The 26,131-nt window shown below is 29.0% G+C and overlaps 1 protein-coding gene and 1 long non-coding RNA gene across 4 annotated transcripts in view; one reads left to right on the forward strand and one right to left on the reverse strand.

Moving 5' to 3' along the window:
* The window catches only part of LOC138406734 (uncharacterized), a 29,879-nt gene extending 3,780 nt beyond the window's left edge, over positions 1-26,099 (forward strand). Inside the window, exons 2-3 of the long non-coding RNA XR_011240075.1 lie at positions 8,126-10,344; positions 10,385-26,099. This is a non-coding gene — a long non-coding RNA (uncharacterized lncRNA). The remainder of the gene's footprint in view (positions 1-8,125; positions 10,345-10,384) is intronic.
* The window catches only part of cep83 (centrosomal protein 83), a 37,930-nt gene that overhangs the window by 4,331 nt on the left and 7,468 nt on the right, over positions 1-26,131 (reverse strand). For 2 of the 3 annotated variants that reach the window (XM_069519411.1, XM_069519412.1), the window contains exons 12-15: positions 25,903-26,060; positions 25,669-25,798; positions 24,692-24,795; positions 24,375-24,522 (exon numbers count right to left, since the gene is read on the reverse strand). In XM_069519411.1, coding sequence (XP_069375512.1) covers positions 24,375-24,522; positions 24,692-24,795; positions 25,669-25,798; positions 25,903-26,060 — 540 coding nt within the window. Of the gene's footprint in view, positions 1-23,428; positions 23,590-23,703; positions 24,081-24,210; positions 24,523-24,691; positions 24,796-25,668; positions 25,799-25,902; positions 26,061-26,131 lie in introns of those variants that run through there. The other variant, XR_011240074.1, reaches the window with a different exon arrangement.

A 26,131-nucleotide genomic window follows, 5' to 3' on the forward strand; every position in this document is an offset into this window, starting at 1 on the left:
TGAAATATGATAAAAAAGTCATAGGTTAGTATGTCGTTCGAAATATGATAAAAAAGTCATAGGTTAGTATGTCGTCCAAAATAACCTAAAAAAGTCATAGGTTAGTATGTCGTCTGAAATATGATAAAAAAGTCATAGGTTAGTATGTCGTTTGAAATATGATAAAAAAGTCATAGGTTAGTATGTCGTTTGAAATATGATAAAAAAAAGTCATAGGTTAGCATGTCGTTTGAAATAACCTAAAAAAGTTATAGGTTAGTATGTCGTCTGAAATATGATAAAAAAGTCATAGGTTAGTATGTCGTCTGAAATATGATAAAAAAGTCATAGGTTAGTATGTCGTTTGAAATATGATAAAAAAAAGTCATAGGTTAGTATGTCGTCTGAAATATGATAAAAAAGTCATAGGTTAGTATGTCGTTCGAAATATGATAAAAAAGTCATAGGTTAGTATGTCGTCCAAAATAACCTAAAAAAGTCATAGGTTAGTATGTCGTTTGAAATATGATAAAAAAAAGTCATAGGTTAGTATGTCGTTTGAAATATGATAAAAAAGTCATAGGTTAGTATGTCGTCTGAAATATGATAAAAAAAAGTCATAGGTTAGTATGTCGTTTGAAATATGATTAAAAAAAAGTCATAGGTTAGTATGTCGTTTGAAATATGATAAAAAAGTCATAGGTTAGCATGTCGTTTGAAATATGATAAAAAAGTCATAGGTTAGTATGTCGTTTGAAATATGATAAAAAAGTCATAGGTTAGTATGTCGTTTGAAATATGATAAAAAAGTCATAGGTTAGTATGTCGTTTGAAATATGATAAAAAAAAGTCATAGGTTAGTATGTCGTCCAAAATAACCTAAAAAAGTCATAGGTTAGCATGTCGTTTGAAATATGATAAAAAAGTCATAGGTTAGTATGTCGTTTGAAATATGATAAAAAAGTCATAGGTTAGTATGTCGTTTGAAATATGATAAAAAAGTCATAGGTTAGTATGTCGTTTGAAATATGATAAAAAAGTCATAGGTTAGTATGTCGTTTGAAATATGATAAAAAAGTCATAGGTTAGTATGTCGTCTGAAATATGATAAAAAAGTCATAGGTTAGTATGTCGTCTGAAATATGATTTAAAAAAAAGTCATAGGTTAGTATGTCGTTTGAAATATGATAAAAAAGTCATAGGTTAGTATGTCGTCTGAAATATGATTTAAAAAAAAGTCATAGGTTAGTATGTCGTTTGAAATATGATAAAAAAGTCATAGGTTAGTATGTCGTCTGAAATATGATAAAAAAGTCATAGGTTAGTATGTCGTTTGAAATAACCTAAAAAAGTCATAGGTTAGTATGTCGTTTGAAATATGATAAAAAAGTCATAGGTTAGTATGTCGTTTGAAATATGATAAAAAAGTCATAGGTTAGTATGTCGTCTGAAATATGATAAAAAAGTCATAGGTTAGTATGTCGTCTGAAATATGATAAAAAAGTCATAGGTTAGTATGTCGTTTGAAATAACCTAAATAAAGTCATAGGTTAGTATGTCGTTCGAAATATGATAAAAAAGTCATAGGTTAGTATGTCGTCCAAAATAACCTAAAAAAGTCATAGGTTAGTATGTCGTTTGAAATAACCTAAATAAAGTCATAGGTTAGTATGTCGTTTGAAATATGATAAAAAAGTCATAGGTTAGTATGTCGTTTGAAATATGATAAAAAAAGTCATAGGTTAGTATGTCGTCTGAAATATGATAAAAAAAGTCATAGGTTACTATGTCGTCCAAAATCACCTAAATAAAGTCATAGGTTAGTATGTCGTTTGAAATATGATAAAAAAGTCATAGGTTAGTATGTCGTTTGAAATATGATAAAAAAGTCATAGGTTAGTATGTCGTTTGAAATATGATAAAAAAGTCATAGGTTAGTATGTCGTTTGAAATATGATAAAAAAGTCATAGGTTAGCATGTCGTTTGAAATATGATAAAAAAAAGTCATAGGTTAGCATGTCGTTTGAAATAACCTAAAAAAGTTATAGGTTAGTATGTCGTCTGAAATATGATAAAAAAGTCATAGGTTAGTATGTCGTCCAAAATAACCTAAAAAAGTCATAGGTTAGTATGTCGTCCAAAATAACCTAAAAAAGTCATAGGTTAGCATGTCGTTTGAAATATGATAAAAAAAAGTCATAGGTTAGTATGTCGTCTGAAATATGATAAAAAAGTCATAGGTTAGTATGTCGTCTGAAATATGATAAAAAAGTCATAGGTTAGTATGTCGTTTGAAATATGATAAAAAAGTCATAGGTTAGTATGTCGTCCAAAATCACCTAAAAAAGTCATAGGTTAGTATGTCGTCTTAAATATGATAAAAAAGTCATAGGTTAGTATGTCGTTTGAAATATGATAAAAAAGTCATAGGTTAGTATGTCGTCCAAAATCACCTAAAAAAGTCATAGGTTAGTATGTCGTCTTAAATATGATAAAAAAGTCATAGGTTAGTATGTCGTTTGAAATATGATAAAAAAGTCATAGGTTAGTATGTCGTTTGAAATATGATAAAAAAGTCATAGGTTAGTATGTCGTTTGAAATATGATAAAAAAGTCATAGGTTAGTATGTCGTTCGAAATATGATAAAAAAGTCATAGGTTAGTATGTCGTTTGAAATATGATAAAAAAGTCATAGGTTAGTATGTCGTCTGAAATATGATAAAACAAGTCATAGGTTAGTATGTCGTCTTAAATATGATAAAAATGTCATAGGTTAGTATGTCGTTTGAAATATGATAAAAAAGTCATAGGTTAGCATGTCGTCTGAAATATGATAAAAAAGTCATAGGTTAGTATGTCGTTTGAAATATGATAAAAAAAAGTCATAGGTTAGTATGTCGTTCGAAATATGATAAAAAAGTCATAGGTTAGCATGTCGTTTGAAATATGATAAAAAAAAAGTCATAGGTTAGTATGTCGTTTGAAATATGATAAAAAAGTCATAGGTTAGTATGTCGTCTGAAATATGATAAAAAAGTCATAGGTTAGTATGTCGTTTGAAATATGATAAAAAAGTCATAGGTTAGTATGTCGTCTGAAATATGATAAAAAAGTCATAGGTTAGTATGTCGTCTGAAATATGATAAAAAAGTCATAGGTTAGTATGTCGTTTGAAATATGATAAAAAAGTCATAGGTTAGTATGTCGTTTGAAATATGATAAAAAAGTCATAGGTTAGTATGTCGTTTGAAATATGATAAAAAAAAGTCATAGAATTTAATTAAACAGTCGGATTCCCCTGGTCCGCACCAGTTCTAAGTCAGCTGCTAGGCGCCAGCTGCATGTCGTCTGAAATATGATAAAAAAGTCATAGGTTAGTATGTCGTTTGAAATATGATAAAAAAGTCATAGGTTAGTATGTCGTCTGAAATATGATAAAAAAGTCATAGGTTAGTATGTCGTCTGAAATATGATAAAAAAAAGTCATAGGTTAGTATGTCGTTTGAAATATGATAAAAAAGTCATAGGTTAGTATGTCGTCTGAAATATGATAAAAAAGTCATAGGTTAGTATGTCGTTTGAAATATGATAAAAAAGTCATAGGTTAGTATGTCGTTTGAAATATGATAAAAAAGTCAGAGGTTAGTATGTCGTCTGAAATATGATAAAAAAGTCATAGGTTAGTATGTCGTCTGAAATATGATAAAAAAGTCATAGGTTAGTATGTCGTCTGAAATATGATAAAAAAGTCATAGGTTAGTATGTCGTTCGAAATATGATAAAAAAGTCATAGGTTAGTATGTCGTCCAAAATAACCTAAAAAAGTCATAGGTTAGCATGTCGTTTGAAATAACCTAAATAAAGTCATAGGTTAGTATGTCGTCTGAAATATGATAAAAAAGTCATAGGTTAGTATGTCGTTTGAAATATGATAAAAAAAGTCATAGGTTAGTATGTCGTCTGAAATATGATAAAAAAAGTCATAGGTTAGTATGTCGTCTGAAATATGATAAAAAAGTCATAGGTTAGTATGTCGTCCAAAATAACCTAAAAAAGTCATAGGTTAGTATGTCGTTTGAAATAACCTAAATAAAGTCATAGGTTAGTATGTCGTCTGAAATATGATAAAAAAGTCATAGGTTAGTATGTCGTTTGAAATATGATAAAAAAAGTCATAGGTTAGTATGTCGTCCAAAATCACCTAAATAAAGTCATAGGTTAGTATGTCGTCTGAAATATGATAAAAAAGTCATAGGTTAGTATGTCGTCTGAAATATGATTTAAAAAAAAGTCATAGGTTAGCATGTCGTTTGAAATATGATAAAAAAGTCATAGGTTAGTATGTCGTCTGAAATATGATTTAAAAAAAAGTCATAGGTTAGTATGTCGTTTGAAATATGATTAAAAAAAGTCATAGGTTAGTATGATCGTTTGAAATATGATAAAAAAGTCATAGGTTAGTATGTCGTCTGAAATATGATAAAAAAGTCATAGGTTAGTATGTCGTTTGAAATAACCTAAAAAAGTCATAGGTTAGTATGTCGTTTGAAATATGATAAAAAAGTCATAGGTTAGTATGTCGTCTGAAATATGATAAAAAAGTCATAGGTTAGTATGTCGTCTGAAATATGATAAAAAAGTCATAGGTTAGTATGTCGTTCGAAATATGATAAAAAAGTCATAGGTTAGTATGTCGTCCAAAATAACCTAAAAAAGTCATAGGTTAGTATGTCGTTCGAAATATGATAAAAAAGTCATAGGTTAGTATGTCGTCCAAAATAACCTAAAAAAGTCATAGGTTAGTATGTCGTCTGAAATATGATAAAAAAGTCATAGGTTAGTATGTCGTTTGAAATATGATAAAAAAGTCATAGGTTAGTATGTCGTTTGAAATATGATAAAAAAAAGTCATAGGTTAGCATGTCGTTTGAAATAACCTAAAAAAGTTATAGGTTAGTATGTCGTCTGAAATATGATAAAAAAGTCATAGGTTAGTATGTCGTTCGAAATATGATAAAAAAGTCATAGGTTAGTATGTCGTTTGAAATATGATAAAAAAGTCATAGGTTAGTATGTCGTTTGAAATATGATAAAAAAGTCATAGGTTAGCATGTCGTTTGAAATATGATAAAAAAGTCATAGGTTAGTATGTCGTCCAAAATAACCTAAAAAAGTCATAGGTTAGTATGTCGTTTGAAATATGATAGAAAAGTCATAGGTTAGTATGTCGTTTGAAATATGATAGAAAAGTCATAGGTTAGTATGTCGTTTGAAATATGATAAAAAAAGTCATAGGTTAGTATGTCGTTTGAAATATGATTAAAAAAAAGTCATAGGTTAGTATGTCGTCTGAAATATGATAAAAAAGTCATAGGTTAGTATGTCGTCTGAAATATGATAAAAAAAAGTCATAGTATGTCATTTGAAATATGATAAAAAAGTCATAGGTTAGTATGTCGTCTGAAATATGATAAAAAAAAGTCATAGGTTAGTATGTCGTTTGAAATATGATTAAAAAAAAGTCATAGGTTAGTATGTCGTTTGAAATATGATAAAAAAGTCATAGGTTAGCATGTCGTTTGAAATATGATAAAAAAGTCATAGGTTAGTATGTCGTTTGAAATATGATAAAAAAGTCATAGGTTAGTATGTCGTTTGAAATATGATAAAAAAGTCATAGGTTAGTATGTCGTTTGAAATATGATAAAAAAAAGTCATAGGTTAGTATGTCGTTTGAAATATGATAAAAAAGTCATAGGTTAGTATGTCGTTTGAAATATGATAAAAAAAGTCATAGGTTAGTATGTCGTCTGAAATATGATAAAAAAAGTCATAGGTTACTATGTCGTCCAAAATCACCTAAAAAAAGTCATAGGTTAGTATGTCGTTTGAAATATGATAAAAAAGTCATAGGTTAGTATGTCGTTTGAAATATGATAAAAAAGTCATAGGTTAGTATGTCGTTTGAAATATGATAAAAAAGTCATAGGTTAGTATGTCGTTTGAAATATGATAAAAAAAAGTCATAGGTTAGCATGTCGTCTGAAATATGATAAAAAAGTCATAGGTTAGTATGTCGTCTGAAATATGATTTAAAAAAAAGTCATAGGTTAGTATGTCGTTTGAAATATGATAAAAAAGTCATAGGTTAGTATGTCGTTTGAAATATGATAAAAAAGTCATAGGTCAGTATGTCGTCTGAAATATGATTTAAAAAAAAGTCATAGGTTAGTATGTCGTTTGAAATATGATTAAAAAAAGTCATAGGTTAGTATGTCGTTTGAAATATGATAAAAAAGTCATAGGTTAGTATGTCGTCTGAAATATGATAAAAAAGTCATAGGTTAGTATGTCGTTTGAAATATGATAAAAAAGTCATAGGTTAGTATGTCGTTTGAAATATGATAAAAAAGTCATAGGTTAGTATGTCGTCTGAAATATGATAAAAAAGTCATAGGTTAGTATGTCGTCTGAAATATGATAAAAAAGTCATAGGTTAGTATGTCGTTTGAAATATGATAAAAAAGTCATAGGTTAGTATGTCGTCCAAAATAACCTAAAAAGGTCATAGGTTAGTATGTCGTTTGAAATAACCTAAATAAAGTCATAGGTTAGTATGTCGTCTGAAATATGATAAAAAAGTCATAGGTTAGTATGTCGTTTGAAATATGATAAAAAAGTCATAGGTTAGTATGTCGTTTGAAATATGATAAAAAAGTCATAGGTTAGTATGTCGTTTGAAATATGATAAAAAAAAGTCATAGGTTAGCATGTCGTTTGAAATATGATAAAAAAGTCATAGGTTAGTATGTCGTTTGAAATATGATAAAAAAGTCATAGGTTAGTATGTCGTTTGAAATATGATAAAAAAGTCATAGGTTAGTATGTCGTTTGAAATATGATAAAAAAAAGTCATAGGTTAGCATGTCGTTTGAAATAACCTAAAAAAGTTATAGGTTAGTATGTCGTCTGAAATATGATAAAAAAGTCATAGGTTAGTATGTCGTCCAAAATCACCTAAAAAAGTCATAGGTTAGTATGTCGTCTTAAATATGATAAAAAAGTCATAGGTTAGTATGTCGTCTTAAATATGATAAAAAAGTCATAGGTTAGTATGTCGTTTGAAATATGATAAAAAAGTCATAGGTTAGTATGTCGTTTGAAATATGATAAAAAAGTCATAGGTTAGTATGTCGTTCGAAATATGATAAAAAAGTCATAGGTTAGTATGTCGTTCGAAATATGATAAAAAAGTCATAGGTTAGTATGTCGTTTGAAATATGATAAAAAAGTCATAGGTTAGTATGTCGTCTGAAATATGATAAAACAAGTCATAGGTTAGTATGTCGTCTTAAATATGATAAAAATGTCATAGGTTAGTATGTCGTTTGAAATATGATAAAAAAGTTATAGGTTAGTATGTCGTTCGAAATATGATAAAAAAGTCATAGGTTAGCATGTCGTTTGAAATATGATAAAAAAAAAGTCATAGGTTAGTATGTCGTCTGAAATATGATAAAAAAGTCATAGGTTAGTATGTCGTCTGAAATATGATAAAAAAGTCATAGGTTAGTATGTCGTTTGAAATATGATAAAAAAGTCATAGGTTAGTATGTCGTCTGAAATATGATAAAAAAGTCATAGGTTAGTATGTCGTTTGAAATATGATAAAAAAGTCATAGGTTAGTATGTCGTCTGAAATATGATAAAAAAGTCATAGGTTAGTATGTCGTTTGAAATATGATAAAAAAGTCATAGGTTAGTATGTCGTTTGAAATATGATAAAAAAGTCATAGGTTAGTATGTCGTTTGAAATATGATAAAAAAAAGTCATAGGTTAGTATGTCGTCTGAAATATGATAAAAAAGTCATAGGTTAGTATGTCGTCTGAAATATGATAAAAAAGTCATAGGTTAGTATGTCGTTTGAAATATGATAAAAAAGTCATAGGTTAGTATGTCGTCTGAAATATGATAAAAAAGTCATAGGTTAGTATGTCGTCTGAAATATGATAAAAAAAAGTCATAGGTTAGTATGTCGTTTGAAATATGATAAAAAAAAGTCATAGGTTAGTATGTCGTCCGAAATATGATAAAAAAGTCATAGGTTAGTATGTCGTCCAAAATCACCTAAAAAAGTCATAGGTTAGTATGTCGTCCAAGATCACCTAAAAAAGTCATAGGTTAGTATGTCGTTCGAAATATGATAAAAAAGTCATAGGTTAGCATGTCGTTTGAAATATGATAAAAAAGTCATAGGTTAGTATGTCGTTTGAAATATGATAAAAAAGTCATAGGTTAGTATGTCGTTTGAAATATGATAAAAAAGTCATAGGTTAGTATGTCGTCCAAGATCACCTAAAAAAGTCATAGGTTAGTATGTCGTCTGAAATATGATAAAAAAGTCATAGGTTAGTATGTCGTCTGAAATATGATAAAAAAGTCATAGGTTAGTATGTCGTCTGAAATATGATAAAAAAGTCATAGGTTAGTATGTCGTTCGAAATATGATAAAAAAGTCATAGGTTAGTATGTCGTCCAAAATCACCTAAAGAAGTCATAGGTTAGTATGTCATTTGAAATATGATAAAAAAGTCATAGGTTAGTATGTCGTTCGAAATATGATAAAAAAGTCATAGGTTAGTATGTCGTCTGAAATATGATAAAAAAGTCATAGGTTAGTATGTCGTCTGAAATATGATAAAAAAGTCATAGGTTAGTATGTCATCTGAAATATGATAAAAAAGTCATAGGTTAGTATGTCGTCCAAAATCACTTAAAGAAGTCATAGGTTAGTATGTCGTTTGAAATATGATAAAAAAAAGTCATAGGTTAGTATGTCGTTTGAAATATGATAAAAAAGTCATAGGTTAGTATGTCGTCTGAAATATGATAAAAAAGTCATAGGTTAGCATGTCGTTTGAAATATGATAAAAAAAAGTCATAGGTTAGTATGTCGTTTGAAATATGATAAAAAAGTCATAGGTTAGTATGTCGTCCAAAATCACCTAAATAAAGTCATAGGTTAGTATGTCGTCCAAGATCACCTAAAAAAGTCATAGGTTAGTATGTCGTTCGAAATATGATAAAAAAGTCATAGGTTAGTATGTCGTTTGAAATATGATAAAAAAGTCATAGGTTAGTATGTCGTCTGAAATATGATAAAAAAGTCATAGGTTAGTATGTCGTTCGAAATATGATAAAAAAGTCATAGGTTAGTATGTCGTCTGAAATATGATAAAAAAGTCATAGGTTAGTATGTCGTCTGAAATATGATAAAAAAAAGTCATAGGTTAGTATGTCGTCTGAAATATGATAAAAAAGTCATAGGTTAGTATGTCGTTTGAAATATGATAAAAAAGTCATAGGTTAGTATGTCGTCTTAAATATGATAAAAAAGTCATAGGTTAGTATGTCGTTTGAAATATGATAAAAAAAGTCATAGGTTAGTATGTCGTTTGAAATATGATAAAAAAGTCATAGGTTAGTATGTCGTTCGAAATATGATAAAAAAGTCATAGGTTAGTATGTCGTTTGAAATATGATAAAAAAGTCATAGGTTAGTATGTCGTTCGAAATATGATAAAAAAGTCATAGGTTAGTATGTCGTCTGAAATATGATAAAAAAGTCATAGGTTAGTATGTCGTTTGAAATATGATAAAAAAAAGTCATAGGTTAGTATGTCGTTCGAAATATGATAAAAAAGTCATAGGTTAGCATGTCGTTTGAAATATGATAAAAAAAAGTCATAGGTTAGTATGTCGTCTGAAATATGATAAAAAAGTCATAGGTTAGTATGTCGTCTGAAATATGATAAAAAAGTCATAGGTTAGTATGTCGTTTGAAATATGATAAAAAAGTCATAGGTTAGTATGTCGTTTGAAATATGATAAAAAAGTCATAGGTTAGTATGTCGTCTGAAATATGATAAAAAAGTCATAGGTTAGTATGTCGTTTGAAATATGATAAAAAAGTCATAGGTTTGCATGTCGTCTGAAATATGATAAAAAAAGTCATAGGTTAGTATGTCGTCCAAAATCACTTAAAGAAGTCATAGGTTAGTATGTCGTTTGAAATATGATAAAAAAGTCATAGGTTAGTATGTCGTTTGAAATATGATAAAAAAGTCATAGGTTAGTATGTCGTTCGAAATATGATAAAAAAGTCATAGGTTAGTATGTCGTTTGAAATATGATAAAAAAGTCATAGGTTAGTATGTCGTCTGAAATATGATAAAAAAGTCATAGGTTAGTATGTCGTCCAAAATCACTTAAAGAAGTCATAGGTTAGTATGTCGTCTGAAATATGATAAAAAAGTCATAGGTTAGTATGTCGTTTGAAATATGATAAAAAAAAGTCATAGGTTAGTATGTCGTCTGAAATATGATAAAAAAAAGTCATAGGTTAGTATGTCGTTCGAAATATGATAAAAAAGTCATAGGTTAGCATGTCGTTTGAAATATGATAAAAAAAAGTCATAGGTTAGTATGTCGTTTGAAATATGATAAAAAAGTCATAGGTTAGTATGTCGTCTGAAATATGATAAAAAAGTCATAGGTTAGTATGTCGTTTGAAATATGATAAAAAAGTCATAGGTTAGTATGTCGTTTGAAATATGATAAAAAAAAAAGTCATAGGTTAGTATGTCGTCTGAAATATGATTAAAAAGTCATAGGTTAGCATGTCGTTTGAAATATGATAAAAAAAAGTCATAGGTTAGTATGTCGTCTGAAATATGATAAAAAAGTCATAGGTTAGTATGTCGTCCAAAATCACCTAAAGAAGTCATAGGTTAGTATGTCATTTGAAATATGATAAAAAAGTCATAGGTTAGTATGTCGTCCAAAATCACTTAAAAAAGTCATAGGTTAGTATGTCGTCTGAAATATGATAAAAAAGTCATAGGTTAGCATGTCGTTTGAAATATGATAAAAAAAAGTCATAGGTTAGTATGTCGTTTGAAATATGATAAAAAAGTCATAGGTTAGTATGTCGTCCAAGATCACCTAAAAAAGTCATAGGTTAGTATGTCGTCTGAAATATGATAAAAAAGTCATAGGTTAGTATGTCGTCTGAAATATGATAAAAAAGTCATAGGTTAGTATGTCGTTCGAAATATGATAAAAAAGTCATAGGTTAGTATGTCGTCTGAAATATGATAAAAAAGTCATAGGTTAGTATGTCGTCTGAAATATGATAAAAAAAAGTCATAGGTTAGTATGTCGTCTGAAATATGATAAAAAAGTCATAGGTTAGTATGTCGTTTGAAATATGATAAAAAAGTCATAGGTTAGTATGTCGTTTGAAATATGATAAAAAAGTCATAGGTTAGTATGTCGTTCGAAATATGATAAAAAAGTCATAGGTTAGTATGTCGTCTGAAATATGATAAAAAAGTCATAGGTTAGTATGTCGTTTGAAATATGATAAAAAAAAGTCATAGGTTAGTATGTCGTTCGAAATATGATAAAAAAGTCATAGGTTAGCATGTCGTTTGAAATATGATAAAAAAAAGTCATAGGTTAGTATGTCGTCCAAAATCACTTAAAGAAGTCATAGGTTAGTATGTCGTCTGAAATATGATAAAAAAGTCATAGGTTAGTATGTCGTTTGAAATATGATAAAAAAAAGTCATAGGTTAGTATGTCGTTCGAAATATGATAAAAAAGTCATAGGTTAGCATGTCGTTTGAAATATGATAAAAAAAAAGTCATAGGTTAGTATGTCGTCTGAAATATGATAAAAAAGTCATAGGTTAGTATGTCGTCTGAAATATGATAAAAAAGTCATAGGTTAGTATGTCGTTTGAAATATGATAAAAAAGTCATAGGTTAGTATGTCGTTTGAAATATGATAAAAAAGTCATAGGTTAGTATGTCGTCTGAAATATGATAAAAAAGTCATAGGTTAGTATGTCGTTTGAAATATGATAAAAAAGTCATAGGTTAGTATGTCGTTTGAAATATGATAAAAAAGTCATAGGTTAGTATGTCGTCTGAAATATGATAAAAAAGTCATAGGTTAGTATGTTGTTCGAAATATGATAAAAAAGTCATAGGTTAGTATGTCGTTTGAAATATGATAAAAAAGTCATAGGTTAGTATGTCGTCTTAAATATGATAAAAAAAAGTCATAGGTTAGTATGTCGTTCGAAATATGATAAAAAAGTCATAGGTTAGCATGTCGTTTGAAATATGATAAAAAAAAGTCACAGGTTAGTATGTCGTTCGAAATATGATAAAAAAAGTCATAGGTTAGCATGTCGTTTGAAATATGATAAAAAAAAGTCATAGGTTAGTATGTCGTTTGAAATATGATAAAAAAAAGTCATAGGTTAGTATGTCGTCTGAAATATGATAAAAAAGTCATAGGTTAGTATGTCGTTTGAAATATGATAAAAAAGTCATAGGTTAGTATGTCGTTTGAAATATGATAAAAAAGTCATAGGTTAGTATGTCGTCTGAAATATGATAAAAAAGTCATAGGTTAGTATGTCGTTCGAAATATGATAAAAAAGTCATAGGTTAGTATGTCGTCCAAAATCACTTAAAGAAGTCATAGGTTAGTATGTCGTCTGAAATATGATAAAAAAGTCATAGGTTAGTATGTCGTTTGAAATATGATAAAAAAAAGTCATAGGTTAGTATGTCGTTCGAAATATGATAAAAAAGTCATAGGTTAGTATGTCGTCTGAAATATGATAAAAAAGTCATAGGTTAGTATATCGTTTGAAATATGATAAAAAAGTCATAGGTTAGTATGTCGTTTGAAATATGATAAAAAAGTCATAGGTTAGTATGTCGTTTGAAATATGATAAAAAAGTCATAGGTTAGTATGTCGTTCGAAATATGATAAAAAAGTCATAGGTTAGCATGTCGTTTGAAATATGATAAAAAAAAGTCATAGGTTAGTATGTCGTCTGAAATATGATAAAAAAAAGTCATAGGTTAGTATGTCGTCTGAAATATGATAAAAAAGTCATAGGTTAGTATGTCGTTTGAAATATGATAAAAAAGTCATAGGTTAGTATGTCGTCTGAAATATGATAAAAAAGTCATAGGTTAGTATGTCGTTTGAAATATGATAAAAAAGTCATAGGTTAGTATGTCGTTCGAAATATGATAAAAAAGTCATAGGTTAGTATGTCGTCTGAAATATGATAAAAAAGTCATAGGTTAGTATGTCGTTTGAAATATGATAAAAAAGTCATAGGTTAGTATGTCGTTTGAAATATGATAAAAAAGTCATAGGTTAGTATGTCGTCCAAGATCACCTAAAAAAGTCATAGGTTAGTATGTCGTCCAAGATCACCTAAAAAAGTCATAGGTTAGTATGTCGTTTGAAATATGATAAAAAAGTCATAGGTTAGTATGTCGTCTGAAATATGATAAAAAAGTCATAGGTTAGTATGTCGTCTGAAATATGATAAAAAAGTCATAGGTTAGTATGTCGTTTGAAATATGATAAAAAAGTCATAGGTTAGTATGTCGTTCGAAATATGATAAAAAAGTCATAGGTTAGTATGTCGTCCAAGATCACCTAAAAAAGTCATAGGTTAGTATGTCGTTCGAAATATGATAAAAAAGTCATAGGTTAGCATGTCGGCTGAAATATGATTAAAAAGTCATAGGTTAGTATGTCGTCTGAAATATGATTAAAAAGTCATAGGTTAGCATGTCGTTTGAAATATGATAAAAAAAAGTCATAGGTTAGTATGTCGTTCGAAATATGATAAAAAAGTCATAGGTTAGCATGTCGTTTGAAATATGATAAAAAAAAGTCATAGGTTAGTATGTCGTCCAAAATCACTTAAAGAAGTCATAGGTTAGTATGTCGTCTGAAATATGATAAAAAAGTCATAGGTTAGTATGTCGTTTGAAATATGATAAAGAAAAGTCATAGGTTAGTATGTCGTCTGAAATCACCTAAAAAAGTCATAGGTTAGCATGTCGTCTGAAATATGATAAAAAAGTCATAGGTTAGCATGTCGTTTGAAATATGATAAAAAAGTCATAGGTTAGTATGTCGTTTGAAATATGATAAAAAAGTCATAGGTTAGTATGTCGTTCGAAATATGATAAAAAAGTCATAGGTTAGTATGTCGTTTGAAATATGATAAAAAAAAGTCATAGGTTAGTATGTCGTTTGAAATATGATAAAAAAGTCATAGGTTAGTATGTCGTCTGAAATATGATAAAAAAGTCATAGGTTAGTATGTCGTCCAAAATCACCTAAATAAAGGTTAGTATGTCGTTTGAAATATGATAAAAAAAAGTCATAGGTTAGTATGTCGTTTGAAATATGATAAAAAAAAGTCATAGGTTAGTATGTCGTTTGAAATATGATAAAAAAAAGTCATAGGTTAGTATGTCGTTTGAAATATGATAAAAAAAAGTCATAGGTTAGCATGTCGTTTGAAATATGATAAAAAAGTCATAGGTTAGTATGTCGTCCAAAATCACTTAAAGAAGTCATAGGTTAGTATGTCGTCTGAAATATGATAAAAAAGTCATAGGTTAGTATGTCGTTCGAAATATGATAAAAAAGTCATAGGTTAGCATGTCGTTTGAAATATGATAAAAAAAAGTCATAGGTTAGTATGTCGTTCGAAATATGATAAAAAAGTCATAGGTTAGTATGTCGTTTGAAATATGATAAAAAAGTCATAGGTTAGTATGTCGTCTGAAATATGATAAAAAAGTCATAGGTTAGTATGTCGTTTGAAATATGATAAAAAAGTCATAGGTTAGTATGTCGTCCAAGATCACCTAAAAAAGTCATAGGTTAGTATGTCGTTCGAAATATGATAAAAAAGTCATAGGTTAGTATGTCGTCTGAAATATGATAAAAAAGTCATAGGTTAGTATGTCGTTTGAAATATGATAAAAAAGTCATAGGTTAGTATGTCGTCCAAAATCACCTAAAAAAGTCATAGGTTAGTATGTCGTCCAAAATCACTTAAAGAAGTCATAGGTTAGTATGTCGTTTGAAATATGATAAAAAAAAGTCATAGGTTAGTATGTCGTTTGAAATATGATAAAAAAGTCATAGGTTAGTATGTCGTCTGAAATATGATAAAAAAGTCATAGGTTAGCATGTCGTTTGAAATATGATAAAAAAAAGTCATAGGTTAGTATGTCGTCCAAGATCACCTAAAAAAGTCATAGGTTAGTATGTCGTTCGAAATATGCTAAAAAAAGTCATAGGTTAGTATGTCGTCTGAAATATGATAAAAAAGTCATAGGTTAGTATGTCGTTCGAAATATGATAAAAAAGTCATAGGTTAGTATGTCGTCTGAAATATGATAAAAAAGTCATAGGTTAGTATGTCGTCTGAAATATGATAAAAAAAAGTCATAGGTTAGTATGTCGTCTGAAATATGATAAAAAAGTCATAGGTTAGTATGTCGTTTGAAATATGATAAAAAAGTCATAGGTTAGTATGTCGTCTTAAATATGATAAAAAAGTCATAGGTTAGTATGTCGTTTGAAATATGATAAAAAAAGTCATAGGTTAGTATGTCGTTTGAAATATGATAAAAAAGTCATAGGTTAGTATGTCGTTCGAAATATGATAAAAAAAGTCATAGGTTAGTATGTCGTCTGAAATATGATAAAAAAGTCATAGGTTAGTATGTCGTTTGAAATATGATAAAAAAAAGTCATAGGTTAGTATGTCGTCTGAAATATGATAAAAAAGTCATAGGTTAGTATGTCGTTTGAAATATGATAAAAAAGTCATAGGTTAGTATGTCGTTTGAAATATGATAAAAAAGTCATAGGTTAGCATGTCGTCTGAAATATGATAAAAAAAGTCATAGGTTAGTATGTCGTCCAAAATCACTTAAAGAAGTCATAGGTTAGTATGTCGTTTGAAATATGATAAAAAAGTCATAGGTTAGTATGTCGTTTGAAATATGATAAAAAAGTCATAGGTTAGTATGTCGTTCGAAATATGATAAAAAAGTCATAGGTTAGTATGTCGTTTGAAATATGATAAAAAAGTCATAGGTTAGTATGTCGTCTGAAATATGATAAAAAAGTCATAGGTTAGTATGTCGTCCAAAATCACTTAAAGAAGTCATAGGTTAGTATGTCGTCTGAAATATGATAAAAAAGTCATAGGTTAGTATGTCGTTTGAAATATGATAAAAAAAAGTCATAGGTTAGTATGTCGTTCGAAATATGATAAAAAAGTCATAGGTTAGCATGTCGTTTGAAATATGATAAAAAAAAGTCATAGGTTAGTATGTCGTTCGAAATATGATAAAAAAGTCATAGGTTAGCATGTCGTTTGAAATATGATAAAAAAAAGTCATAGGTTAGTATGTCGTTTGAAATATGATAAAAAAGTCATAGGTTAGTATGTCGTCTGAAATATGATAAAAAAGTCATAGGTTAGTATGTCGTTTGAAATATGATAAAAAAGTCATAGGTTAGTATGTCGTTTGAAATATGATAAAAAAAAAAGTCATAGGTTAGTATGTCGTCTGAAATATGATTAAAAAGTCATAGGTTAGTATGTCGTTCGAAATATGATAAAAAAGTCATAGGTTAGCATGTCGTTTGAAATATGATAAAAAAAAGTCATAGGTTAGCATGTCGTTTGAAATATGATAAAAAAAAGTCATAGGTTAGTATGTCGTCTGAAATATGATAAAAAAGTCATAGGTTAGTATGTCGTCCAAAATCACCTAAAGAAGTCATAGGTTAGTATGTCATTTGAAATATGATAAAAAAGTCATAGGTTAGTATGTCGTCCAAAATCACTTAAAAAAGTCATAGGTTAGTATGTCGTCTGAAATATGATAAAAAAGTCATAGGTTAGCATGTCGTTTGAAATATGATAAAAAAGTCATAGGTTAGTATGTCGTTTGAAATATGATAAAAAAGTCATAGGTTAGTATGTCGTTCGAAATATGATAAAAAAGTCATAGGTTAGTATGTCGTTTGAAATATGATAAAAAAGTCATAGGTTAGTATGTCGTTTGAAATATGATAAAAAAGTCATAGGTTAGTATGTCGTTCGAAATATGATAAAAAAGTCATAGGTTAGTATGTCGTTTGAAATATGATAAAAAAGTCATAGGTTAGTATGTCGTTTGAAATATGATAAAAAAGTCATAGGTTAGTATGTCGTCCAAGATCACCTAAAAAAGTCATAGGTTAGTATGTCGTTCGAAATATGATAAAAAAGTCATAGGTTAGTATGTCGTCTGAAATATGATAAAAAAAAGTCATAGGTTAGTATGTCGTCTGAAATATGATAAAAAAGTCATAGGTTAGTATGTCGTTTGAAATATGATAAAAAAGTCATAGGTTAGTATGTCGTTTGAAATATGATAAAAAAGTCATAGGTTAGTATGTCGTTCGAAATATGATAAAAAAGTCATAGGTTAGTATGTCGTTTGAAATATGATAAAAAAGTCATAGGTTAGTATGTCGTTCGAAATATGATAAAAAAGTCATAGGTTAGCATGTCGTTTGAAATATGATAAAAAAAAGTCATAGGTTAGTATGTCGTCCAAAATCACTTAAAGAAGTCATAGGTTAGTATGTCGTCTGAAATATGATAAAAAAGTCATAGGTTAGTATGTCGTTTGAAATATGATAAAAAAAAGTCATAGGTTAGTATGTCGTTTGAAATATGATAAAAAAAAGTCATAGGTTAGTATGTCGTTTGAAATATGATAAAAAAAAGTCATAGGTTAGTATGTCGTCTGAAATATGATAAAAAAGTCATAGGTTAGTATGTCGTTTGAAATATGATAAAAAAGTCATAGGTTAGTATGTCGTCTGAAATATGATAAAAAAGTCATAGGTTAGTATGTCGTTTGAAATATGATAAAAAAAGTCATAGGTTAGTATGTCGTTTGAAATATGATAAAAAAGTCATAGGTTAGCATGTCGTCTGAAATATGATAAAAAAGTCATAGGTTAGCATGTCGTTTGAAATATGATAAAAAAGTCATAGGTTAGTATGTCGTTCGAAATATGATAAAAAAGTCATAGGTTAGTATGTCGTCTGAAATATGATAAAACAAGTCATAGGTTAGTATGTCGTTTGAAATATGATAAAAAAGTCATAGGTTAGTATGTCGTTTGAAATATGATAAAAAAGTCATAGGTTAGTATGTCGTTTGAAATATGATAAAAAAGTCATAGGTTAGTATGTCGTTTGAAATATGATAAAAAAGTCATAGGTTAGTATGTCGTTTGAAATATGATAAAAAAGTCATAGGTTAGTATGTCGTTTGAAATATGATAAAAAAGTCATAGGTTAGCATGTCGTTTGAAATATGATAAAAAAGTCATAGGTTAGTATGTCGTTCGAAATATGATAAAAAAGTCATAGGTTAGTATGTCGTTTGAAATATGATAAAAAAGTCATAGGTTAGTATGTCGTTTGAAATATGATAAAAAAGTCATAGGTTAGTATGTCGTCTGAAATATGATAAAAAAGTCATAGGTTAGCATGTCGTCCAAAATCACCTAAAAAAGTCATAGGTTAGTATGTCGTTCAAATATCTCTATTTATCTCTAATGTCTCAAATGTCTCTATTTATCTCCAATGTCTCTATTTATCTCTAATGTCTCTATTTATCTCTGAGGTTCCTAATGTCTCAAATATCTCTATTGTCTCAAATATCTCTATTTATCTCTAATGTCTCTCATCCCTAATATCTCTATTTGTCTCTAATGTCTCTAATATCTCTATTTGTCTCTAATGTCTCTAATGTGTCTATTTATCTCTAAAGTTTCTAATGTCTCAAATATCTCAAGTGTCTCTAATATCTCTATCTCTAATGTCTCTTAACTCTAATGTCTCTAATATCTCTATTTATCTCTATATCGTCTGAAATATTAGAGATAAATAGAGATATTTGAGACATTAGAGATATTAGAGACATTAGAGATATTAGAGATAAATAGAGATATTAGAGATATTAGAGATAAGTAGAGATATAAGAGATAAGTAGAGATATAAGAGATATTAGAGATAAATAGAGATATTAGAGATATTAGAGATATTTGAGACATTAGAGATATTAGAGATAAATATAGATATTTGAGACATTAGAGATATTAGAGATAAATAGAGATATTAGAGACATTAGAGATATTAGAGATAAGTAGAGATATAAGAGATAAATAGAGATATTAGAGATATTAGAGACATTAGAGATAAATAGAGATATTAGAGATAAGTAGAGATAAATAGAGATATTAGAGATATTGGAGACAATAGAGATATTAGAGATAAATAGAGATATTAGAGATATTAGAGATAAATAGAGATATTAGAGATATTAGAGACAATAGAGATATTAGAGATAAATAGAGATATAAGAGATATTAGAGATAAATAGAGATATTAGAGATAAATAGAGATATTAGAGATAAATAGAGATATTAGAGATATTAGAGATAAATAGAGATATTAGAGATATTTGAGACATTAGAGATATTAGAGACATTAGAGATAAATAGAGATATTAGAGATAAATAGAGATATTAGAGATAGAGATATTAGAGATATTAGAGATAAATAGAGATATTAGAGATAAATAGAGATATTAGAGATAAATAGAGATATTAGAGATAGAGATATTAGAGATATTAGAGATAAATAGAGATAAATAGAGATATTAGAGATAGAGATATTAGAGATATTAGAGATAAATAGAGATATTAGAGATAAATAGAGATATTAGAGATATTAGAGATAAATAGAGATATTAGAGATAGAGATATTAGAGATATTAGAGATATTAGAGATATTAGAGATAAATAGAGATATTAGAGATATTAGAGATAAATAGAGATATTAGAGATAAATAGAGATATTAGAGATATTTGAGACATTAGAGATATTAGAGATAAATAGAGACATTAGAGATATTAGAGACATTAGAGATAAATAGAGATATTAGAGATATTAGAGATATTTGAGACATTAGAGATATTAGAGACATTAGAGATAAATAGAGATATTAGAGATAAATAGAGATATTAGAGATATTTGAGACATTAGAGATATTAGAGATAAATAGAGACATTAGAGATATTAGAGACATTAGAGATATTAGAGATATTAGAGATATATAAGAGATATTAGAGATAAATAGAGATATTAGAGATATTTGAGACATTAGAGATAAGTAGAGATATTAGAGATATATAAGAGATATTAGAGATAAATAGAGATATTAGAGATATTTGAGACATTAGAGATAAGTAGAGATATTAGAGATAAATAGAGACATTAGAGATATTAGAGATATTAGAGATAAGTAGAGATATAAGAGATAAATAGAGATATAAGAGATATTAGAGATAAATAGAGATATTAGAGATATTAGAGATATTTGAGACATTAGAGATATTAGAGACATTAGAGATAAATAGAGATATTAGAGATAAATAGAGATATTAGAGATATTTGAGACATTAGAGATATTAGAGATAAATAGAGACATTAGAGATATTAGAGACATTAGAGATATTAGAGATATTAGAGATATATAAGAGATATTAGAGATAAATAGAGATATTAGAGATATTTGAGACAATAGAGATATTAGAGATAAATAGAGATATTAGAGACATTAGAGATAAGTAGAGATATTAGAGATAAATAGAGATATTAGAGACATAAGAGATAAATAGAGATATTTGAGACATTAGAGTTAAGAGACATTAGAGATAGAGATATTAGAGACACTTGAGATATTTGAGACATTAGAAACTTTAGAGATAAATAGACACATTAGAGATATTAGAGACATTAGAGACAAATAGAGATATTAGGGATGAGAGACATTAGAGATAAATAGAGATATTTGAGACAATAGAGATATTTGAGACATTAGAAACCTCAGAGATAAATAGAGACATTAGAGACAAATAGAGATATGAGAGACATTAGAGATAAATAGAGATATTTGAGACAATAGAGATATTTGAGACATTAGAAACCTCAGAGATAAATAGAGACATTAGAGATAAATAGAGACATTGGAGATAAATAGAGACATTTGAGACATTAGAGATAAATAGAGATATTTGAACGACATACTAACCTATGACTTTTTTATCATATTTCAGACGACATACTAACCTATGACTTTTTTATCATATTTCAGACGACATACTAACCTATGACTTTTTTATCTATTTCGAACGACATACTAACCTATGACTTTTTTATCATATTTCAGACGACATACTAACCTATGACTTTTTTATCTATTTCGAACGACATACTAACCTATGACTTTTTTATCATATTTCAGACGACATACTAACCTATGACTTTTTTATCATATTTCAGACGACATACTAACCTATGACTTTATTCAGGTGATTTTGGACGACATACTAACCTATGATTTTTTTATCATATTTCGAACGACATACTAACCTATGACTTTATTAGGTGATTTTGGACGACATGCTAACCTATGACTTTATTTAGGTGATTTTGGACGACATACTAACCTATGACTTTATTATCATATTATTTTTTAGGTGATTTTGGACGACATACTAACCTATGACTTTTTTATCATATTTCAGACGACATACTAACCTATGACTTTTTTATCATATTTCAAACGACATACTAACCTATGACTTTTTTATCATATTTCAAACGACATGCTAACCTATGACTTTTTTATCATATTTCAAACGACATACTAACCTATGACTTTTTTATCATATTTCAGACGACATAGTAACCTATGACTTTTTTTATCTATTTCGAACGACATACTAACCTATGACTTTTTTAGGTGATTTTAGACGACATGCTAACCTATGACTTTATTAGGTGATTTTGGACGACATGCTAACCTATGCTCTGTTTAGGTGATTTTGGACGACATACTAACCTATGACTTTATTATCATATTATTTTTTAGGTGATTTTGGACGACATGCTAACCTATGACTTTATTATCATATTTCGAACGACATATTAACCTATGACTTTTTTTATCATATTTCAGACGACATACTAACCTATGACTTTTTTATCATATTTCGAACGACATACTAACCTATGACTTTATTCAGGTGATTTTGGACGACATACTAACCTATGACTTTTTTATCATATTTCAAACGACATGCTAACCTATGACTTTTTTATCATATTTCAAACGACATACTAACCTATGACTTTTTTATCTATTTCGAACGACATACTAACCTATGACTTTTTTAGGTGATTTTAGACGACATGCTAACCTATGACTTTATTAGGTGATTTTGGACGACATGCTAACCTATGACTTTTTTATCATATTATTTTTTAGGTGATTTTGGACGACATGCTAACCTATGACTTTATTATCATATTTCGAACGACATACTAACCTATGACTTTTTTATCATATTTCAGACGACATACTAACCTATGACTTTTTTATCATATTTCAGACGACATACTAACCTATGACTTTTTTATCATATTTCAGACGACATACTAACCTATGACTTTTTTATCATATTTCAGACGACATACTAACCTATGACTTTATTAGGTGATTTTGGACGACCTGCTAACCTATGATTTTTTTATCATATTATTTTTTAGGTGATTTTGGACGACATACTAACCTATGACTTTTTTATCATATTTCAAACGACATACTAACCTATGACTTTTTTATCATATTTCAGACGACATACTAACCTATGACTTTTTTATCTATTTCGAGCGACATACTAACCTATGACTTTTTTAGGTGATTTTAGACGACATACTAACCTATGACTTTTTTATCATATTTCGAACGACATACTAACCTATGACTTTTTTAGGTGATTTTGGACGACATGCTAACCTATGACTTTATTAGGTGATTTTGGACGACATGCTAACCTATGCTCTGTTTAGGTGATTTTGGACGACATACTGACCTATGACTTTATTATCATATTATTTTTTAGGTGATTTTGGACGACATGCTAACCTATGACTTTATTATCATATTTCGAACGACATATTAACCTATGACTTTTTTATCATATTTCAGACGACATACTAACCTTTGACTTTTTTATCATATTTCGAACGACATACTAACCTATGACTTTATTCAGGTGATTTTGGACGACATACTAACCTATGACTTTTTTATCATATTTCAGACGACATACTAACCTATGACTTTTTTATCATATTTCAGACGACATGCTAACCTATGACTTTTTTATCATATTTCAGACGACATAGTAACCTATGACTTTTTTATCATATTTCAGACGACATAGTAACCTATGACTTTATTCAGGTGATTTTGGACGACATACTAACCTATGATTTTTTTATCATATTTCGAACGACATACTAACCTATGACTTTATTAGGTGATTTTGGACGACATGCTAACCTATGACTTTATTTAGGTGATTTTGGACGACATACTAACCTATGACTTTATTATCATATTATTTTTTAGGTGATTTTGGACGACATACTAACCTATGACTTTTTTATCATATTTCAAACGACATACTAACCTATGACTTTTTTATCATATTTCAGACGACATACTAACCTATGACTTTTTTATCTATTTCGAACGACATACTAACCTATGACTTTTTTAGGTGATTTTAGACGACATACTAACCTATGACTTTTTTATCATATTTCAGACGACATACTAACCTATGACTTTTTTATCATATTTCGAACGACATACTAACCTATGACTTTTTTAGGTGATTTTGGACGACATGCTAACCTATGACTTTATTAGGTGATTTTGGACGACATGCTAACCTATGCTCTGTTTAGGTGATTTTGGACGACATACTAACCTATGACTTTATTATCATATTATTTTTTAGGTGATTTTGGACGACATGCTAACCTATGACTTTATTATCATATTTCGAACGACATATTAACCTATGACTTTTTTATCATATTTCAGACGACATACTAACCTATGACTTTATTAGGTGATTTTGGACGACCTGCTAACCTATGATTTTTTTATCATATTTCGAACGACATACTAACCTATGACTTTATTCAGGTTCCTATGACTTTATTATGTGATTTTGGACGACATGCTAACCTATGACTTTATTTAGGTGATTTTGGACGACATACTAACCTATGACTTTATTATCATATTATTTTTTAGGTGATTTTGGACGACATGCTAACCTATGACTTTTTTATCATATTTCAGACGACATACTAACCTATGACTTTATTATCATATTTCGAACGACATATTAACCTATGACTTTTTTATCATATTTCAGGCGACATGCTTTATAACCTATGACTTTTTTGCAATTGGATTTAGACTACAAACACCCTACTACATTTTCATATGTGTGTGTGTTCGCCTGCTTGTGCTTACTGGGATGTTGGCTAATGGCCCCTCATTGCCAAGGAGGAAGAATGGGTTGGGTGAGGAGGTGAGGAGGTGTCGAAATTCGTTATGTCGCCGCTGCAGCTCCTTCAGCCTTTTGCTGAGTTGAGCTTGTTCCACTGAGAATGATGAACGTCTGGAGGGAGAGAGGAAATAAGGATTTAAGATTAACGGATATTTACATGTTATAACACTTTTAATTGCTAGGGTGGCATGGTACCAAGACACGAGTAACTTTGACCAGTCACCTACAATAGGAGATCATTTTAATGTGATTATTTATTGTAATGAGAGTTGATGTTTACTTCTTGGCTGCAGCAGCTTCCAGTTCCAGTTCCTCTATCTTTGCCTGCAGCAACTGGATCTTATCCTGCAGTCTCTTCTCTTTGTTCTCTGTCAGCGTCTTCCTCTGTACAACACACACACATATTTTATCTACCGCTTCTGCAAAGTAAAATTCAAATCTCTTTTAAAGCCACTTGAATTTGAAATGTTCAAAAATGTCTGTAGACATGTGACAGGGCAACAAAACCATTTTTTTAAATAAAAAAACAACTTACAGTAAAAATGTACATTTTACCTTTGATGAAGGAAAACCAATATCTGTGGAATAAATATGCATTCGGCCATGGTGTTGGGTTTATAAAATTTAAGGCAAATGTGAAAACTTGATGTATCACAAGTTCATTGAAACAACTGACTTGGCTACTATGCCAGTCGTAGTTATAATAAGCTCAAGATGGCTTTATGGTCTATGAGTTCAATTTAACCTCTAGATTTGTTATTCCATATAATAAAAAAGAGATAAAAAAGATTGTCCTGCATTATGGAAACAAGTGCTCAAATTATAATATAAAACAAATGACAAACATGTTTTCTACAATGAAAAGGTTTTAGAGTATAGCAAAGTATAGCAAAAGTCAGAAGTGTCGTCAACATCTTTTTGGGTACTGTTGACTTGATTGTCTTTTTTTTGCCTCTGGCATTAGAAGACGTTTCAGAAACAAACAGTTACATTATTAACTTGATCGATTTGTTAGTTAATTGATTTGTTTTTAAAGCAAATGATGTGTAAATATTTTTGAATTATTATTGAAGTTACTTTATCTTGAAAGGATATTAATTAACTAAAAAAGAATAACTGTTGGACCTGTTGATGCAGTTGTAATAATATATGGGTCTGATTGGGTATTGTTCAGGGTGACACATTTGTAAATGAATGCAATTATTAGAACAACATCATTTCCTGCTAAAGTGAAAGTCTGTGTAGGAAGCATCATACCTTCTTCTGAGCCGCCGCTGCCCTCTGCAGTCTCTCTTTGACCCGAGAGTGTTTGTGCTGCAGCTCGGCCTCTCGCTGCTGCAGCTTGTGCTTCTCCTCCAACCACTCCACCTGATGATCTTCCAACATCCTAGAAAAGAAACGTCACACAGGCAGAACGCAGAATTTTAAAAAAGGTGTTTAAATGAGAGCTCATTCAAGTCTCGTGCCAACTTTTTTTATAAGCAGACGTACCTCTCTGCCTCGTGTTGGCTCCTCTCGGCCTGTCCTCGGGTCGTCCTCACCTCCTCCCTGACTCTGTCCAGTGTTTCTCTGAGATGCTGGTTTGTCTCCCTCAAGTCACTTTCAGAATGCGAAAGCGTCCCAAGCTGAACACCCAGATCTTGGTTTTGCTGTTGGGTCAAATAAAATCACTGTTATTTAAAACGAAACTGAATCTTCTGGGTATGATTTCTTTTTTCAA

Source organism: Paralichthys olivaceus, chromosome 23 (genome assembly GCF_024713975.1).
Source record: "Paralichthys olivaceus isolate ysfri-2021 chromosome 23, ASM2471397v2, whole genome shotgun sequence".
In the NCBI taxonomy this organism is placed as follows: Eukaryota; Metazoa; Chordata; class Actinopteri; order Pleuronectiformes; family Paralichthyidae; genus Paralichthys; species Paralichthys olivaceus.